The 21605-nt window shown below is 37.2% G+C and overlaps 1 protein-coding gene across 13 annotated transcripts in view; it reads right to left on the bottom strand.

Annotated features, from left to right (window-relative positions):
* Positions 1-4233: 4233 nt before the first annotated feature.
* The window catches only part of phldb2b (pleckstrin homology-like domain, family B, member 2b), a 43465-nt gene continuing 26093 nt past the window's right edge, over positions 4234-21605 (bottom strand). For 3 of the 13 annotated variants that reach the window (XM_051881998.1, XM_051882008.1, XM_051882005.1), the window contains 16 exons: positions 18695-18823; positions 17165-17320; positions 16800-16910; positions 16595-16684; positions 16160-16294; positions 15364-15537; positions 14692-14868; positions 14470-14613; positions 13538-13643; positions 13388-13402; positions 10938-11136; positions 8264-8354; positions 7777-7923; positions 5929-6148; positions 5764-5849; positions 4234-5555 (listed from right to left, as the gene is read on the bottom strand). In XM_051881998.1, the coding sequence (XP_051737958.1) occupies positions 5415-5555; positions 5764-5849; positions 5929-6148; positions 7777-7923; positions 8264-8354; positions 10938-11136; positions 13388-13402; positions 13538-13643; positions 14470-14613; positions 14692-14868; positions 15364-15537; positions 16160-16294; positions 16595-16684; positions 16800-16910; positions 17165-17320; positions 18695-18823 (2121 nt within the window). In that variant the 3' untranslated portion in view covers positions 4234-5414. The remainder of the gene's footprint in view (positions 5556-5763; positions 5850-5928; positions 6149-7776; positions 7924-8263; positions 8355-10937; positions 11137-13387; positions 13403-13537; positions 13644-14469; positions 14614-14691; positions 14869-15363; positions 15538-16159; positions 16295-16594; positions 16685-16799; positions 16911-17164; positions 17321-18694; positions 18824-21605) is intronic. The other 10 variants (XM_051882000.1, XM_051881999.1, XM_051882002.1 and 7 more) reach the window with 10 other exon arrangements.

Here is a 21605-nt window from a genome sequence, read left to right as displayed (position 1 = left end):
GGATGTAGCCTACTACAAACTGACTAAAGAACACTGCACTAATGACAAATGAATTACTAATTGAATTCTGACATTTCATATCTCAATGACGCATTTTGCTAGCATAGCTAGAATTCAGCTTTGTGTCTGAATATGCATACTTCCCTACTATACAGTAGGCGAAAAACAGTAGATGAAGTGATTAGTGTGCCAGAATTTGTAGTATTTGTAAAACAGTAGGTGAAAAGTACTTATACTGAATGACAACGAAGCGACATAACTGATGCTGCAGGTCACATGACAAATGACAACATGGCTAATGTAATACATCCAGATTTAAAGGGTTAGTTCACCCAAAAAAGAAAATTCTGTCATTAATTACTCATCCTCATGTCGTTCCACACCCGTAAGACCTTCGTTTATCTTCGGAACACAAATTAAGATATTTTTTGATAAAGTCCGATGGCTCAGGGAGGCCTCAATTGCCAGCAAGATAATTAACACTTTCAGATGCCCAGAAAGCTACTAAAGACATATTAAAACAGTTCATGTGACTACAGTGGTTCAACCTTAATGTTATGAAGTGACAAGAATACTTTGGAGTACAATGGAGGCCTCACTGAGCCATCGGATTTTATCAAAAATATCTTAATTTGTGTTCCGCAGATGAACGGAGGTCTTACGGTTGTGGAACGACATGAGGGTGAGTAATTAATGACAGAATTTTCGTTTTTGGGTGAACTAACCCTTTAACTCTTAATACACACATTCGTACAATCAAAGTTCGTTACTCATTAAATGTAGTACCTACTCAGGCGGTATCCAAAGATGCACGTCATGTATTTGCCATCCTCAAACCTGCAGATGGGGGTCTAAAATGCATGTGGAAACTCCCTCGGGATCAACCCTGAGGAAAATGACATGTCCGTATGTGTATTCTCCGAGGACAGCCGTAAGTGCGTTTGAGTCAGAATCTCTCTAGCATCAATTATCTTTAAACAGACAGGTCGACGCTTGACAACATGGGGCCCAATTGCGCCTTCCACTGCTAATATATGAGGATGCGCTCAATACATTAGGCTTGTTTGAGATGCCAAACGCCTCTCTTGAAAGTGAGGGGAGGAACGAAATAAGTGCTGTCAAGATGGACAGTTCCCAAACAATGGGAGGGAGAAGGGGAGAAACTGGGGGAAATGAAAGAGTGAGATGATGGACTACACAAAGGACGTAGATGGAAACAGGATGTTTTATTGGGAACGCCTGTGGCCCAGACACCTTTATAAGAAAGTACACTTTTAAAGGAAACTGACAAATGATTTGCTTGGCTCGAGTTTGCACCTCCTCCTTGGAGAATCCTGTGCACGCAGTAGGCTATTCTCTCAAAAAGAAGGACATGTAAAGGACAGTATTCCCACAAAAGAAAACCAAATATAGGACATTAATCATAGCATGGATGATGTCAGACAGTCTAAACCCAACATTCACATCCTAACAAGGCTGTACATGAAAAATGAGAGCAGCCCTTCAGGGCTCAACACTCACGCACACGCCTGCTCAGATGTTAATGCACATAGGCCTATATTCTAACTGCAGAACGTCTGTTTATCTGTCGTCTTTTGGAGTAACATGGAGAAGAGAGTTTAATAATCAGACCAGGAAGAACACTCAATCTATGCAGTAATCCCAAACAACCCGACTAATCTACTCACCACCCTGTTATTGCTCAAATCCTTAATTTGTTTTCAGTCCAGCGTGCCTTGTTTATCGGCGGGGAGCGAGGTAAGACGTCTAGATGGACGACCACATACTCACAAGACATAAGGTCTTATCAAGTACACAGGAGATCATAAACAATATATATATGCTTTTTTTAGCTGTATGCTAAAATAAATGTGCATTCATGGTAAACAAAAGTATAAATAATCATCTTAAATAAGCGTTAACAATATTCAAAACATGGCTAACATGTTCAGTACATGTGAATGTGTCGGATGGCTGTCGCCCCCTGCTGGTGGTAGTGAAATTACACTTCAAATTCAGTCTGATTGGACTTGGACTAGTAAAACTGCACAAACTGTATGAAATTATTAAAAACCTGTTGTGTTGTAGCACTGGCTGAAGCTAAATTCTAGGGATCAAGAAAATCTCTCTCTCTTTGGTTTTCTTCTTCTTCTTCTTATTTGTAGCACTGCTGTTTTTCCAAACCAAATATATAAGTAATCATAGGCTGAAAATGGGCCAAAAGCACTGAATACAGTCCATAAAAATGCAAATGTAACATATGCATAGAGTTAAGTATTATAAAACATACTGAAAACCTGCATAATCCAAAACAGAGGATGTTTTGCCCTTTAAAATCAGTGGAATACCTAAATGGCAAGCAGCTTTATTGTTTTGAAAGTTGTGAGACTTTTATAATAAATAACTGTGTTAAAATAGTTTTTAACCACAAATACATGTCTTATAGCACCTTAATCTAAGTGTTGAGTATAAAGATTTTTCAGTATAATATAGAACTTAAGGCACTGTTGCAAAATACCAACACATGCATCTATACATAATCTCTATAGTGTGTGGTTAGTGTGCATTTCATCTTTGGCAGAACAGCTGAGGAGGAGAGGCTGTTCACTGCAGAGCCAATGGGTGGAGCTCCCCCTCTCTGGATGTAATGGATGGAGCTTGAAGGTCCAGCAACACTTTAATCCACCAATTACATCCAGAGAGGGGGAGCTGGATGTCATTTGGCTCTGCAGTGAGCACCACTTGCCACTAACAGCTGTTTATATCATAATGTGTGTGTCCCTGAGGCCCTGCACACAAAATAGCAAACAGACCACACACAATGTGGCACACATCGCTAGAAATTTTACGTTCTCAGAACGTCCCCACTGGTGTTAAGGACGTTGCCTAGTAACGTTCCAAGTACGTTCCGAGACAGTCACAATGTGGAGTTCTTTTAAGGGTTGGGGGACCTTTACAGAACATTCAGGACGTTCTCTGAACCTTTAGGTAACCATAATTTATTTGGGGGACGTTATTTGGCGGACTTTTACAGAACATTCAGGATGTTCTCTGAACGTTTAGGGAGCCATATTTTATTTGGAAATGTGATGAACATTCTCAGAACGTCCCTGCTGCCCTTGTCAAAAAATTGAATTGAAAATTAGAGCTAAATTGGTTAACAAAAGCGGTTAACATCCATGCGCCTTTCTTCATGTTTAATAGTTTGTTAACCTTTCAGGTTACCGTGCAACTTAAATATTGTGTGAACAGATCTTAACATTTTCCTTTAGGCCATTAAATTATGTCACATCATTAAAATAAATGAAAATATGTAATTAATATCCATGTGCAAATTCAAATTGTGGGACTTGTAAATGGCAGCGTATAGACGGAAATAATTTTCATTTTCTATGTAAATGCATTCATTCATGAAGATATGAACTTAAATGTGGGCGGGGCTTCTGCGTAACCTCTTCTGCGTGTGTCCTTTAGTGTACTTTCAGGAGGAGCAGAATAAAACAGATTTATTTGGCCTCTAGGGGGCAGCGCCGGAAAATAAATCTATATATTCTTTAATTATTTAATAATTATTACATAAAAACAATTGTCACAGACTTGACTAATTTTATTTTAGAAGTCAGCAAAGCAAAGTTGCAAATTAGTCATTTATAGAAAAATATGTATAGAAAAAAAGTTTATCAAAATAATAAACGTCATCAAAGACGTTATGTTGTTAATCATTTTTGAATGTTAAATATATAATATTAAATAATAAAACCAAAATAAATATAAAAAGTTAATTTAAGTTAATATTGAAATATTTAAATTATAATTGATTGATTATAGAAATATCATTATTACTATTAATACTACTACTACTGTTTAATATAAATTATTTTATTTTAATTTATTAATTAAAATTAAAGCTAATTATTTCTATAAATATAAAGCTTATTATTTTCAGAATTATTAGCAGCAGAGGAAAAGTTTGAGGGTGCATTTTTTTTCACGGCCTGAAAATAAATCACTTTTGGTTTGGCCTTGTGTTTATCTGAAACCGCAAAAAGTCAATATTGACGTAATTTGAATTTAAGCTCTTTGTCATTTTAAAAGTGTTACAATCAGGCGATTTTTTTTACTGGGGGACCCCACCTGAAATGCAATTGGGTGGGTTTTGTTGTGAAAACCTGGCAACCCTGATATTGACAGGACCTAAGGTTTAGCATGGTTATAAAGTACACAAAGATCATAAACAATATATATCTGCTTTATTTTGGCATATGTAAAAATAAAGGTGCATGCATGGTAAACAAAAGTATAAATATTCATCTCAAATGAGAATTAACAATATTCAAAACAGACTACTTGCTGGCTAATTCACAGATGCAAGCTTATGGCTACCATGTTCAGCACATGTGAATATGTCGGATGGCTGTCGCCTTCTGCTAGTCAGTGGTAGTGAAATTACACTTCCGTATCAGTCTGAATGGACTTGTACTAATAAAACTACACAATCTCTATGAAATTAAGCATATGTTATGTTATAGCCACAAATAAGCCAAATACATTTTTTTCTGATGTCTTATTTGTGGCCAAACCCAAATATAATGTAATCATAGTCTAAAAATGGACCAAAAGCATTGAATACAGACCATAAAAATGAAAATCTTACATATACATTGCGATAAAATGATCAAGTGTTATAAAACATACTAAAAACCTAGTTTCTATGTGGCATAATTCAAAACAAAGGACGTTTTATCCTTTAGAATCTGTGTAATACCTGAATGGCAAGCAGCTTTATTGTTTTGAAAGTTGTGAAACTTTTATAATGAATAGTAACTGTAGTGTTAAACCACAAATGCATGTCTTATAGCACCTTCTATTAATCTGAATGTTGAGTATAAAAGCATTTCAGTATAATATAGAACTGAAGGCACTGTGGCAAATACCAACACACACATCTATACATAAACTCTATAGCGTGTGGTAAATGTGAATTTCATCTTTGGCAGAACAGCTGTTTATATCATAATGTGTGTGTCCCTGAGGCCCTGCACACAAAGTAGCAAACAGACCACACAACATGGCACACTGGCACTGAATATCATTTAACACATCTTTCTCTCTTCACACAAACGGACAGACAAAATACCAAAAGACACAAGCACAAACATACACACACACACAATTATAGGATATGTGCTTCATTCCATAAAAGTTCATGTTGTGTAAAAAAATATAAATGCAGTGAAGATAAAAGCTTCAATACTGTGGACTGAGATCGAAAAACAGACACAAACGCAAAATTAATAACAAAAGTTCAGTCCAGGAGTCAATACTGAAACCAGCATGTGAAAGAGTGCAGATTGAGTCCGGTGGTTTTTAAATCCACACACTGCACATATTATTCCTCTGCAGGCAGACAACGTTTAAATCATGAACTGAGTGTATCCTTCCGCCCCTGTTACGATAACATCCATCCATATTCTCATAGCTTCAGGAGAGGGCGCCACCATGTAGTAGACCCGATCGTGAGTCTTCACACTGAACGTGAGGGAAGGGTTTGGACTCTGAAAGAGAGAGAGAGACACACGGAAGATTACAGTTTGGCCTCTAGGGGGCAGCACCACAACATACAATTGTCTTATTACAAACTTGAAGTCAATAAAGCATCGAATTAGTCATTTATATAATTTATTAATTAAAGTCAATTATTACTATAAATATAAAGCTTATTATATTCATAATGAGAAATTATGAAATTATGAGGAAAAGTACCTTGTGGGCGCTCTTTAAGTGGTCGTAATACACTTCCTCTATGGCCTGGAAATAAATCACTCCTTTCAGTTTGGCCTCGTGTTTATCTGAAACCACAAAAAGTACAAAAAGTCAATACTGATGTCATTTGAATCGACCATCCTTATAAGTGAATAATCACCTGACCTGCATAGTAGCTCAGGGTCCTGCGGTTACGGTCGAAGACAAACCAGCGCTTCTTCCAGGTTTTGATTTTGCCGCCCATCTTAATGAGGAAGCCCCTGCAGGTTTTCTCTGTGATGGAAACGTGGTAACAAGTCTCCGTGTTGTGGCCGGCCGAGTCTATGTGGCCACGAAGGTCGAAGTCGTCCTTTCTTACAGGTAGGTAGCGTGTCAGAGGACGAGACTGCGACAGGGTGACATGTAGGACGTTACAGAGAAGCCATTTTTTTAAAAATTGAAATTCAAAGTATTGTGAATAATTTTTAAATGTTCTAATCTGTTCTTGAGTGTTTTAGCATGTTGTTATGCAGTTTCTAAGGTGTTTTATGTGGTTTCTGATGTTTAGCATGTTGCTATGCAGTTGCTAGGGTGTTTTGTGTGGTTGCAAATGTGTTCTGAGTGTTTTAGCATGTTTATGTGCAATTGCTATGGTGTTAAGTAGTTGCTAATGTGTTGTGATTGTTCTTATGTGGTTGCTACTGTGTTTTGAGTGTTTTTAGCAAGTTAAGCAGTTGCTAGCATATTTTTAAGTAGCTGCTAATGTGTTTAGCATGTTTCTTTGTAGTTGCTAGGACATTTTTATGTGGTTGCTAATGTGTTCCGAGTGTTTTAACGTTTTACTATGATGTTGTTAGCGTATTCTTATGTGTTTTTAGGCATCACTCGTGTCTGAAATGTAATGGGGCGAATTACAAAACAAAGTTAATATTTAAGGTTAGGCATTTGTTTAATCTCTAACCCTAAATATGAGCATTAGTAATAGAGTGCAACAGTGCCTGCCCCCTTTTTTAGCAGCGCTGGTTCCGGAGGTATTTTTTTCATTCATTTTTCTCATAGGGATTTAATATAATCTTCGTTAAAAGAGTTATAAGCCATGAACTAAGCCAATCAGCTACGAGGTGAATCACAACGCTACAAACTTTGATTTGAAGCAAAAAAGTTTTTGAAAATCAGACAAAAATACAAAAGGTACAAGACTGTGTACTTAACAGCTTTAGTGAGGGAAAGAACTACAATCCCATGAAGCATTGCAAACAACGTAATCAAATTAAAAGTGATGGAGAAATATAAAACTACTCATTTAAAAATGTTGATTATATGTATAAAACAATATATTTTAACTTTATTGCAATATAACATTTTAGTATTTTGAAAGCGTAGAGAGATCGACTCGATTTTGTCATTCGCATTGCTTCATGGGAGTGGGTGGAGCTAAAGAGCTATTTTGGAGCGTATTGCTTTTTTCAAGTCTCTGATTGGTTAATTTTCTGTACAGCATCATGGGTAATGTAGTTTTTCACCAGGAATTCCACTGTTAAAGGGTTAATTCACCCAAAAATGAAAATTCTGTCATTTATTACTCACCCTCATGCCGTTCCACACCCGTAAGACGAGAATATTTTTGGTTAAATATAGATCTTGAGAGAGGAAATGTCATTGCTCCTTATGCAGGCCTCACTGAGCCATCAGATTTCAACAAAAATATCTCAATTTGCGTTCCGAAGATTAACGAAGGTCTTACGGGTGTGGAACGGTATGAGGGTGAGTAATAAATGACAGAATTTTCATTTTTGGGTGAACTAACCCTTTAAACAATTATTTTAAAAAAATAAGCTGAAATAATGTGGCCTGATGGCTTCATCAGAAGCAGCAAATAACATGGATTAACAACCTCGTAGTTCACAGTAGGTCAGTCTTTAGTTATCATTCAAAATCAATTTCCTCATGGAAAAATTAACAGAATTTTTACTTACGAAACTCAACGGTTGCACTTGCACTCTATAGTGATGCATGTCTTAGCACAGCACTCACCTGTGCTCGCTGTTTCTCACGCAGTTTCACTTCTCTCTCAATGAGTTTCTGCCTCCTGGTGGTTTCTTCCTGCAGCCGTTTTTCTAGCTCTTCTCGCCGTCTCCTCTCCTCTTCAAGGGCCCTGCTCTTGTTCTCCATCTCTCTCTCCTGAAACACAAATAACACTGTACTGCACAGATACGCACTGAAACAAGTTTCTTTTTAAAGCTGCACACAATTAGTACTCTCTGTTCCAGCACAAACTCCCATGAACAACATCAGAAACAGGAAGAACGACTCGATTCCCACAGTGTTCCTGCATTTCAAGCTGAATTTGTTGGTGTTCATGGCTGAACGGAAAACTTCTAACAGAGCAAACAAGCTAACGGTTTAAGATCCGTGAAGCCAAATGGAGTTCATGTGGGTTTATGGCGTGTTGAAAGCCTGGACTGTGAACTTGATGTCAACTCTAGCAGGAAGTGGCAGGTTTGTGTGGTAATTTCATTACCCTGTGTTCCAGGAGCCGGTGCTTCTCTGCCTGAGCCTCCCGTAGAAGACGCTCCATCTCCTCCATCTTCGAAACATTGGAGGTGCTGGCGCTGCCGAAAAAATATGAGATGAGGCAGAGTGAATGCTACAACAACAACAAAAAAAATCCAAACTGGGCACTAAAACATTTTACCTACGGTCAAAAGAATGCATGCACTTGCAAATGTAAACATGTCGTATGTGCACTGGCATGTATGTATATATGCTGAAGAACACAGAAGGAACCAATAAAGCTGGTCAGCGCTGGAACGCATTAACAATCCAGGCATAGAGAGCTTGAGAGTGCGGCCCACAGTCTGACGTCTGATGCTTTCCATTTAGACTTCAAAAAGAACACGTGGAATAGATCTGACCAGCCCCTCCTTTCTGTAAAACTTCAAATTTCCCCCTACAACCTTCACCTCACTGCTTGGCTCCTCAACATTATGCCTAAAATCTTCACCTGTAAAGAATATATGGGAATCATCGTCCATGTCAAATGCCATATTGCCCCATTTGTCATTACTGGCATTCCCAAAACAACAACTGTCCATAAAACATACCTTCCAATAACAAGCTTTCAACAAACAGATGCTTTTGTGATGTTTCTAAATATATCTGCATGAAGACAATGGCTATGGTTGCAATGCGAACCACAAAAGAAAAAAAGCAAAGTTTAAGCTTAATTTGTTTTGCGCAAATAAATTTCTGTCAGATGTGCATAAAACTCTGTTTAGGAGTTGTATTTGTGCAAATTGGCAGATTTAAGAAAAAATAAGACCAATCAATATTGTATGCAAATGAACATAAGGAAGACCAATTGGAATTCACTTAATGAATACTGATGACATCATAGCTGTCAGATAAATTTCTAAATAACAGTGCCAGTCTTGCATGTACAATTCGATTTTTTCTAGATGTTTCTGTGAACAAGCTATGCATGATGAGTCTAAAGCTGAAACTGATTGGTTTAGTCTTGGAATACGATGATGGACAGCTGTCAATCATCAACAAGATGTCTCTGCATGCATGACTGAGAAGTCTTTCTTGTTCTTATAGTATCAAAAAAGGAATTTTGTCTTAGTGAATCTTCTTTTAAAGTCTTTTTATTGGTTAATTTACATTTTAAGATACAATTCAAAGATGATCCAAAATGCAAATCAAGACAAACCCATCATGCAAACATCAAACCCATGCATTATGTGTATAACAGATTTAAAACAAAACAAAATTCTTTCTGATCACCAAGCGGTAACATCTGGCCACCTTATTTCCATCTTTTCTATTCCCTTGCACACATTGTATTCCCCTCATGTCCTTCATCAAAGAGTTCTTTCATCTTTATGGTATCTTACCAGTGATGCCGGAGATGAACAGAGGTCATTCTTGCTTTAGAACCCAAAGATCCAGCAGAGAGAAGTGGAACATACTACACAAAGACCCAAGAACAGCCCGAACCCGCGCTCTGCGTCTGATTACATTCAAACTGGGGGGAAAAAACCCTGAATCGGTTTCCTCTAACTGTTCCTGCTGTAACCTGAGTGGATCCATCCCCGGAGCAGAGGAGGGGGTACCAACGGTCCTTGTCGGGCCCCTCAGAACTCACATTATTCAAGCAAACCACTCAAATTACACAAGCACCGATCTGCTGCCTCCAGCACATATGCATGCAGCATAAACACACATCATTTTGAGAAATGACCTTGTGTGGTCTCATCTGTCAAAGTCTTCTCACTAAAGTCTTTAACTAGTCACTCTCAAACAGATTTGAGGTTTATGGTAACCTACACAAAAAACGTCCACCCATTCAAATACAGTTCCTGGATTTCAGTTCCTCTTTCTCTTTATTCTTTCCTCACACATTGCCCTTGTCCTCAATATTTCATTCCTTTTACCCCAGACAGAACTCTTGGCTTGAACTACAATAGGAGCTGTGGGGATGTTTTCAATTAAAAAGACATGGTATGTGTCAAGAGTTTATATGATCCGGCTGTAGGTCTGGAAACACACAATACAATCTAAATGGGCACATAGCATAGACTTCTGATGTTTTTATATAAATACAAATACTCTTTATGTTTATTACTCCATTTATAACTAAACACAAACTAACATTCAAAAGTTTGTGGTCGGTAAGATTCTTTTTTTTAATGTTTTCTTCTTCTGCTCACCAAGGCTGCATCTATTTGATCAAAACTACAGTAAGAACAGTAATATTGTGAAATGTTATTACAATTTAAAATAACTGTTTTCTATTTTGATATATTTTAAAATGCAATTTATTCCTGTGACAGTCTTCAGTCACATGGTCCTTCAGAAATCATTCTAATATTCTGATTTGCTGCTCAAGAAACATTTCTTATTATTATCAGTGTTGAAACATCTTTTAGGATTCTTTTATGAATAGAAAACAGCATTTATTTGAAAGTTTTTATATATATTTTATACATTATTATTTCTTTTTTTTTTTTGCCGTAGATACAGTTTTCACTCAGAAGTTGCTTGTAAAGCTCAAACAATTAAAAAGAAATATAACTACAAAAATCCCTAGACGCCACCAAACAAAGGTTTTGTCAGATTTATCTAACTTTAGAGGGCACACATATACCCAGATAGAATCGGTGACAAAAAAAATACTTGAATTACTCCCTCACCTGGAGACATTGTCGGGCGAGCAGGCGGAGATGCTGGTTTCCATGCTGTCCGAGCTGTCCATACTCAACGTATCAAAGGCTCGGCCGTTGTCTTGGTAACCATAGGAGTCTAGGTAGACGTTGTTCTGCGAGGACGCGCGGCCACCGAGATCACTCAACCTCGTTCGGTGCTCCTCGCCAATGTGCTGCTGACTGTGCCCTAAGAATATCAACCAATGAAAGAAAACAATTTATTCGGCAATAATGAACACTGTGAAGTAGCACCATTCAATATCAAGCATCCCATGAGTCCTCCTGCCTGTTTCCAGGGCTAACTCTGCTTTACCTGAGAGAGCAGCATCACTCCCAGGAGCAGATTCTCCATTCCTGCTGCCTAGCTCAGTGTCCTCTGGCTGGGCAATGCCCAGGGCACCCTGGGGCCCTTTACTGTGCTCACAAAGACCAGCCACCGTGCAATAATATCCTGACACCCTACACTACTGTTCAAATGTTTGGGGTAAGATTAAAAACAAAATAAAAAAAAAAAAATCTTTTTTCAGCAAGTGTGCATTAAATTGATCAAAAGTGACAGTAAAGACATTTATAACACTACAAAAGTTTTCTATTTCAAATAAATGCTGTTCTTTTGAACTTTCTATTCATCAAAGAATCCAGAAAAAAATTAATCAGTTTCCATAAAAATCTTAACTGTTTTCAACATTGATAATAATAAGAAATGTTTCTTGAAGACCAAATCAGCATATTAGAATGATTTCTGAAGGATCATGTGACACTGAAGACTGGAGTAATGGTTGTTTAATGGCTGATTCAGCTTTGCCATCATAGGAATAAATTACGTTTTAAAATATATTCAAATAGAAAATGTTATGTTCCCATGAAAGTTATTTGAAATTGTAATAATATTTCACTATATTCCTGCTTTTCTGTAATTTTGATCAAATAAATGTAGCTTTGTTGATCATAACAGACTTCTTTCAAAAACATAAAACCTTACTGACCCCAAAGTTTTGAACAGTTGTGTATGTGACCTTACTCTGATTCACAGATTGGATCCCATGTCCCTAATGACGTCCTTCTTCAGCTATAAGTCCGGAATAAAAAGATGGATTGATATATTTGCACTTGATATCCATTTAGTTGCCGTCTCATGTAGATGCACAGCTTAACTTGTAAGTAGAACATCAAGTACTACTAGAATTAGTGCAGCGGATGAGACTCAACTCCACAACAACTTGATAACATCAACCACAACGAGAAAGAGCAGAGACCCGCCTCTCTGATGATCCTACCCAGGAGACCTTCCGATAAACCATCCAAGAATACAACAAAGTCAAGCTTTTCCACCTACATTAGTAAAGTCATAATTCTCACATATTCAAAACAATTTAGTGTATTAACATTATGAAAATTAAAAAGAAAAAGGTCACAATTAAACTCATCAGGTTGAAAAGGAATGCAGATATTTGTTGGAAACAAAATGGAAGCACTTCCTGTTCTTCATCTTCCCAACATTCTTTCACTATCTTTACAAAACAAAAATAAATACAAAAAGTTTCCACCCAGTTCCAATAAAAACCTCCTATTTGAGGACATCAATGCCTTTTAAGGCAGATTCACTTTAATTAAACTTAAGTTTTGATTTGCTTGTTTCAGTGGTCCAGAGAGTCTTAATTTGGTTACAGAGTTACTACACAACACTACGAGTGACCATGGTGTTGTTGCATGCTGGGTATTTGACGAAACCCAAAGTTATTCATTTCAGAAATCTAAAGGTATGGTCACATTTACCATTGTTTAGCGAATTTCTGCAGGCAAAAATCCAGTCATTTTAATAGGATTCCATACGATTGGGAATTTTGTGCGAGGACGAAAGATTTCGCTGTACAGATTTTGCAATGGGTTCAAGTCGGTCAAACGAATTTCCAGCACTGACCAACAGAAAGCTGCTTGGTTTGACTTCTGTGTGAGCTGTGCTTCATACAACGCTGCACTACTGCAATAGAGAATGGGCCTTTATTTGCCTGCAAAATGTCACAGAAATTTTGCTAATGTGACCATGGCCGATGTGCATTCTGCAGAGGAACTCTGAAGAATTTTCTAGAAGCCTCATACCAGCCAAAATACCCATAAACACCCACCATCAGCCCTCTAGTCCATAAACGGCAGGGTGACATAACAATTAGAGTCTATGAATAGAAATAAAAACAAAAAAAAACAAATGACTGAAGACACACACCTAATCATGCAGAACTGAATTACTAAAATAACATCATACCATTGTATGAAATAAATCATTTCGTGCCTTTGTAATATGTATAAAATAGCAGCTTTATTTCATACAAGATTCAACCTCATCCCTAAGACCCATAAAAGGCGCTGGTTAATAAGTGAAGAAAGACTTTGATATTATTTGAAAGGAAATTAAAACAGGCACATCTAGACCACTGTACCTTTCTTAGATTTGCCTGCAGGATAGAGAAAGTAATTAGAAATTAGGTAACATTTGACTTATAAAGCACCACTTTTGATGAGTATGATGTAATTCTACATAATAACACTGTATATTTTAAACAGTGTGTGTTTGAGGTGGAGAGCCCTACCCTTGTGTAGGCGGGGTGTATCCATGTGCGTCTCTTTAGGGGAGATGGCAAGGGCTCGATTCAACACACTCCCACAGCTGGAGCTTTGAGCTAAAGGTGGATGAGACTAAACACAGGGAGGGATGTTAGAGCGGGCTTTTACTTCATACATACATCACCATTCAAAAGTTTGAGGTCTGTAAGATTTTTAACAGTTTTTGAAAGAATTCTCTTTCATTTATTTGATCTTTGGTAACATTATAAAGGTCTTTACTGTCACTTTTAATAAATTTAATGCATTCTTGCTGAGTAAAAGTATTAATTTCTTACTCACTCAAAAAAAAAAAAAAAAAAAAAAATCTTACTCACCCCAATTATAATATTATATTATATTAACCATTGTTGCCAAGTAGATATTTAATATTTAAAAGAGTAAAAAACAGCTAAAAAAAATAAATAAATGCATTTTAAAACAAAGCATATTTTCCACTTTTTTTTTTTTTTTAAACAAAATAAACAAGGAAGAATTATGTAATCCTTTTTACTTAAATGCACCAATATAACAATACAATATAGTAATAAACAGCAACAATTACCTAGAATATATTTTTAATAAAACATTTTAAAGCAGGTCAGGAACTTAAAAGTTACCACACATTTGTTAGAAAACCAGACAGTCTTTGGGAAACTTAATGGCCAAATAAAGAGTAAAATCAATGTGACATTCACAAATATTGGATATATTTTATAATTGCAAACAAAATACTGAATATAGTAAATATTCAGTATATCACCCAGCCCTCTTATAAGTATATATTTAGTTTGTTATGATGAATTAAATGGGTTGTTTTTGGCTACTGTACCTTTAAGACTAAAATATACAGCATGTAAATGCTCTAAAATGCACATTAGAGACTGCTATGTATGTATGTAAATGTGTAACATATTCTTACTTTAGAGGGTATGTTACGACCCAGGGTGGCACAGGTGAACTGTGGGGTTATGGTGGGCTGGGTCTTCTTCCGAGGAAGAGTGTCACTCAGATGAGCTCCGCCTTCCTTACCGTACCGTTTTCTTTCCTCTAGATTGCGGAAATGCTGAAGAACAGAAGGTTAAAGGTAAGAAATGTCACTGATAGATGCACTCATATGTACATACGCACTCACAAGTTTTACCTGCCTGTGGCGGCGCTGTTTTTTGGCAGGTAGCGGAGGAGGTGGAGGAGAAGGGTTGAGAAAAGTGACCATGTCTTCAGGCCAGTGCACAGAGGGAGGTTTAGAGTTGGGACGAGAGCATGCAGTGAAAGAGGAAGAAGGGATGGAGGAGGACAGTGGACAGGAAGAGGGAGAGAGCTTTGACAAAAAGAGGAAAAAAAGAAAATATGAAAATAAGGATGCCAGAAGAAGGTAGGCCAATAGGATAGTTGGTTTAAAGGGGTCATATAATGAAAAAATAATTTGATTGATGTTTTACAATAAAAGAGCAAAAATATAGTCATTAAAACTAAGATGGCAGCTCATCCTGAAATCTGGATGAATTATTATTAATATATAAATATTATATATTATATATAAATATTATATATAGTGTGTATATATATAAATATTATATATAGTGTGTATATATATATATATATATATATATATATATATATATATATACACATACACACACACACATTATATAGTAGTATGATATGACCTCTTTAGAATCACGAAAACACACACAAACACCCATAGTGACCATGTCACATGACCTTATACTCAATTTTTCCAGTACTTGGCATGTGCAACTAAATCCTGGACATGCTTAATTCCGAACACATATAAACCATCCTGATCACACACCTCACCCTCTCCTGGTGGGACAGTGCTCTCTGCAGGACTGGGGTCAGGGCTGGGGTCAGACCCTGTTGCAGGGGCGTCAGGGGAGGACTGGGCTTGGGTGGGGAGGGGGGCTGGGGTGGGGTCTACCCCCAGCTGAGAGTACAGTTCATTGATCTCATTGACTGTAACATAGCCCTGTGGAACAAACCATTCGGAAAATGGGGGGAGAGGTAAGGGGTTGAAAAGGAAAAGACATTTAAGTAGGTTAAAATTATTAATAAGCAAATTAATAACAGATGAATCTAAAATAAAATAAAAATTAATGAAATTAAAAAGTAAATAAATAAATAAATTTAGTTAATGCTTAAAAAGATAGTTCACCCTAAAAATGAGAATTCTGTCATTATTCAACCTCATGTTTGTCCAAACCTGACTTTCTTTCTACTATGGAACATAAAAGATATTTTGAGAAAAAGTGTTTATGTCCATACAATGGAAGTCAATGGTAACCAAAATTGTTTTTCAAAATATCTACTCAAAATAACTTCTTTAATGTTCCACAGTAGAAAAAAAGTCATACAGGTTTGGAAAGACATGAGTGTGAGTTAATGATGACAACTTTTGGATGAACTACCCCTTTAAGGGATCCAAACAAAAGCCCCAAAACAGCAAAAGAGGAAATAATTAGGATGTTACTTTCAGTATCAAAAGCTTTATTAATCTTAACTACCCGGAGAAGTGACATGTTAGGAGGTATTTTGAAAAGCAGGAAATGAGCACTAAACATTATCTTGCATGCACATTGCTAGTGCGTTACCTCAGCGTTTTTGATATACAGAGAGGAAAGAAGAGAAGAAAACATCAGGAGGTCAGCAGGAAGTGGAGACAGGGTTTTGTGGGCATGGCAAAATTCACTATGAGGCGGACATACGTCGGCCAACTGGAAGCAGTCCTGGAAAACGGGAAAAAGACCCGTTTCCACGATGAGGAATCACAAACAACCATCTGCAACTAAAGATTTCCAGGTTGCAAGGTTTGTGATAAGGGCATGGGCGAAAAAGCGATCAAAGTGAGGACTTCCTTATTTACTGTAGTTCATTAAGTTACAGTAACCTTTTGGGGCAGCCACACATGGTTGAAGTGCTCAGGCCCATAACACATGTGTAGTCCAAGAGAGGATGCCATAGTCCATGTCAAGATGAAGAAGATTTGCCTTAAATACATTGAGAAGATACAATCCTGTCAGGCTTACCTCCTTCATACTGATGGGACTGAGAGGGAAACCCAATGCCCCAGTGAGCTCGGAATATTTCTTCTCCAAGTTGACGAGATTCTCCTTTTCCTGGGAAAAAAAGCAAGAAAGACTGTAATGGTTCAAATGATTTTCAATAAAGGGTGCAAAAAAGGAACCAAAAGGCACTGCAGCATGGTTATTTGGTCATATTACAAAGACATACCCGCTGTAGCATCATCTGAAGATTGTTCTTTTCCTTCACAAAGTTGTCTTTGTCCCTCTGAGTCTGCTGGGAAATCTGGGTACACTGTTTCTTTAGGGCCAGGAGCCTCTCCTAAAGGTATCAGACGTGTTGGAATGATCATATTTACAACACAGCTTTTAAAACCGCAATTACACACCTAATACACATCTTTTGCTATTTATTTTGCTGGACAAGTGCTTAAAATCTTCCGGTTTTTGTCAATAAAAGAAAGTCCCCATCCTATCAAATTTTTTGAACGCACATAAGCTCTTATTCTTATAAGAACTTCCCTGGATGACTTGAAGGCACCAATAAGCTGATGAATGCATGTCCAGGAAACTCACTTTCCGCGTGACGGTGCTCCGCTGGTATTCTGCGATCTCCCTGAGAATGTGTTGAGTCTGAGTCTCTTTCTCCTCATCCTGACGACTCTCTCGTTCCAGCTGTTGAAACTCTAGGTCTTCAAAACGCTTGGTCTCTACCTCTAGCGTCTCGGCATCCTGATACACAAAAAAGTATGAATGTCGACATTTGTGCTAGATCCATATCTTCAAAGTGGAAAGGAACTGAAGTTGTCATACTCTCACAGTTCAACCAGCCTCAAAGAAACCAACAGCAGTTCACACCAAATCCCTTCTGCTCCACCACCCTCCCCAGGGATGGAGACAGGGGTTAAAGTTTCACCCTGCTGGATTCAAGCCAATCACAGCTATAAACAAGCCTTCAGCCGCCACATGCCAGTGAACAGAGGACCTGCCACAACTTTCACCCGTGACCACTGACCTTTAGAGATCAATCACGTCAACACTCACATAACATGACTTTCTGCGACAAAGAAATTCAGCAGCCATTCCACTCGGTTACAGAAACAGCTACCGTATTCCACACTTTCATTCAAGGCTCACCAGCTTTAAATAACCTTGTTCCTTCCTTTAACTTAATTAACAGCTTATGTGGTCACTACCAGGGATTGTGCACCAGCCAATTAGGGTAAATCAAATGAAACTTCTCAACAACATATTTGGGACAAATAGGAAATTGTATTTGTAGATTTTTAGCATTGTTACATTATCTTCATGACAATTAAGCTCCCCACTACCACCTCTCAATATTGTAATTTAACATTTTAATAATTTAATTCAGTAAATTGTTTATTTGCAAAGTAGTTTATGCATATCTCTCTTATATTAGTGAATTAAAATCATCTTTAAAGTAACGTTTTTCTGCATTACAATATGAGATATACATATCTTATATTGCAAAAAACACCATCTTCATTAATTTGAAGAAAAAACATGCACACACACACACACACACACACTCTATATATATATATATATATATATATATATATATATTTTCTTAATTAATGAAGATGGTTTTTTTTGCATCTCATATTGTAATGCAGAAAATATAACATTAAAAATGATTTTTTGTTTCTATGCATTACAATATGAGAATGAGATTTTTTTTTTTGGATTACAGTAATGTGAATTTGTGCCTAATATTGTCACATGCAAAAAAATCTTTAAAAATGTTGGCTTAAAATTGTTCATTTAAACGTAAGTGGTTTATTTAATAATTCATATTTTAATATGATTAAAATGTATTAATTTTTTTCACGTTTGATTTTGGGGTGAAATATAACCCTGACTTTACCCATTGGTGCCAGGAACAACATTTTGATTATATAAAATCAAATATTAATTCAAAAAAATATTACGCAATACATTTAGTTAATACATACAGGAAGCGCATGCAAGACAGCCCAAATGTCTTTCAGGGAAGTGAGACAGATGCAAGCACTAGTGATGAAGAGGAGAAGGACCCGGTTATGAGGAAGAAGAGGATGAAGGCTGTGTGTGAGTACTGACCCTGCAGAGCTGCAGTTGAAGTTGCTCTTTCAAGGCTTCAGGGCAGGTGTCCAACTGAGTCTTCTGCTCTGCAAGCAGATGCGCCAGTCGCTCTAACTTTACACGCTCCGCATCTAGCTTGGCTTTGTCCTGCACGCACGCGCAAAGGATGCAGGGAGAGAGGAGAGAAGGGTTAGTGCTGGGGCAGGTGGGGTGGGCAGGGTTAGTTACTACATAAAGTCAGCAACAGCACAAGTGGGGCATGATGGATGTGGAGGGGTTGCATTAAATGGAGAACATGAAAATGCAGGAAAATAATCATTTAGAATGGATGTAATCAACAGAAATACTCAAACAACTGAAAAATACCTCGGCAATCAGTTTAAACCGAACTGCAATTGACAAATGGCCACTTTGCATGCAAACAACACTCACTGCAAAGGATGGCCTCAAGTGGGAGCAACAGCAATAAGATAAGACACCAATGTTCAATAAATTACTTGTGCCAAGTAATATTGTCTAACTGTAGGCAATTTATGTTTGCCAAGCAACAAAACACAATTTAGTATTCACTTGATAGTTCTGTTTCAAAACCTTGTTAGCTTTCTTGCTCCATTGCCTACATAGGCAGCATCCTAGCAAGAAAGGAACTTAATAAGTGAACAAATCAACCATCCTCCAACAGATAAAATGGACCTTCAGCTGAAGGGTTTGTATATCGAGTGTCTCTGCAGCTGCCAGGCTAAATGAAATGACCAGGAAGTCAGGCTGAACTTGAGACGCAGGTGCCAGGTTTTACACCACATCCTAGCTTTGAAATCCCTCACATCAATATGTGGGGTCATACTCAGTTTAGCAGAGGTGTATTTAGAGCAGACTCGGGATTATCAACTGTGACATGGACTGAGAGGCTGCCAGGAAGTGCAAGTGCAAGTGTGTGTGTGTGTGTGTGTGTGTGTGTGTGTGTGTGTGTGAGTGAGTGAGTGAGAGAGAGAGAGAGAGAAAAATGCAAATGAGTGTGAGGCTCTACAACTGATATTTCAGAAGTAATATGTATTGTAAAATTTAAAATTTTATATACATTTTGTGCTGGAAAAGATACTTTGAAACTGCATCTTCGCAAAACTTTAAATTAAACTACCTTTGTAAAAACAAGCAGCCAACTTCCCTAAAGCTTTTAATCAGAAAATACAACTTAATCAGATAATATTCCATCAGATAATACAACCTAACAGCATTTTATCTGGCACACAACAAATGAGAGTTTCAATTAGGGTGACATCAATAAACTTGCAATAAAAACTATTAATAAAACTTGCTAAATTCTGTATTGTCAAAAACAGCGACTATGGCATTTAACCACAAAATGCCTCATAGGGACATCCACATAAAGGGCATCAAATGAATCAGTGATTCTTTTTGGTAAATTGTACATTTGGATGGTTCATATAGACTTGTTCAGAAGTTTGGGGTCAGTTTTTGAAGTTTTTGTTGCAAGTCTTTCTCACCAAAGCTGCATTTATTTGAAATATTACAAATATTATTGTGAAATATTACAATATAAAAGAACTGTTTTCTGTTTCAATATATTCTAAAATATCATTCATTCCTGTGATGGCATTACTCCAGTCTTCAGCGTCACATGATCCTTCAGAAATCATAATATGCTGATTTGGTGCTCAAGAACCATTTCTTATTATCAATATTGAAAACAGTTGTGCTATTTAATATGTTTGTGGAACCTGTGATACATTTTCAGGATTAGTTGATGAGTAGGAAGTAAAACAACAACAACAACAACAACAAAAAAAAAAAGCAGCATTTAGAAATCTTTCCCCCAGTTTCACATACAAGGCTTAAAGGGATAGTTCACCCAAAAGTGAAAATTTGATGTTTATCTGCTTACCCCCAGGGCATCCAAGATGTAGGTGACTTTGTTTCTTCAGTAGAACACAAATGATGATTTTTAACTCCAACCGTTGCGGTCTGTCAATCATATAATGCATTGAAACGGTAACACCATCTATGAGAATAAAAAAAAACATGCACAAACAAATCCAAATGAAACCCTGCGGCTCGTGACGACACATTGATGTCCTAAGACACGAAACGATCGGTTTGTGCGAGAAACCGAACAGTATTTATATAATTTTTTACCTCTAATACACCACTATGTCCAACTGCCTTGAGCATCCGGTTGGTGAGGTCTAAAAACGCGTTCTGATGACGGAAGTGATGTCTCGCGCTTATACTTCAATGAGTGCGAGACATCACTTCCGTTGTCAGAGCGCGTTCAGACCTCACCAACCGGATGCGCAAGGCAGTTGGACATAGCGGTGTATTAGAGGTAAAAAATTATATAAATACTGTTCGGTTTCTCGCACAAACCGATCGTTTCGTGTCTTAGGACATCAATGTGTCGTCACGAGCTGCAGGGTTTAATTTGGATTTGTTTGTGCATGTTTTTTTTTTTATTCTCATAGATGGTGTTACCGTTTCAATGCATTATATAACTGACAGACTGCAACGGTTGGAGTTAAAAATCATCATTTGTGTTCTACTGAAGAAACAAAGTCACCTACATCTTGGATGCCCTGGGGGTAAGCAGATAAACATCAAATTTTCATTTTTGGGTGAACTATCCCTTTAAGCTAGTCCCAGACTAAAATGCATATTGTAGCCGTTTTAACTGAAAGCAACTTGCACTGACATATCTTAAAATATGTCAGTGTCATTGTTTTGTCTCAAGATGCACATCAGTAATGTTTTTTTTATAGGGCACATTTATAAAAGCTACTTAAATGCCCAAATTGAACTAAGGCCTAATCCTGGCTTAGTCTAAGCCCTGTCTGTGAAACTGGGCCTTAATGCCTTAACTATCACTTTTATTCAGCAAGGACAGATTAAATTGATCAAAATTATTTTTTTTTTT

Source organism: Ctenopharyngodon idella, chromosome 23 (genome assembly GCF_019924925.1).
Source record: "Ctenopharyngodon idella isolate HZGC_01 chromosome 23, HZGC01, whole genome shotgun sequence".
Classification (NCBI taxonomy): Eukaryota; Metazoa; Chordata; class Actinopteri; order Cypriniformes; family Xenocyprididae; genus Ctenopharyngodon; species Ctenopharyngodon idella.
The sequence above is the reverse complement of the archived record's forward strand: the minus strand, read 5'-3'. Positions and strand labels throughout refer to the sequence as shown.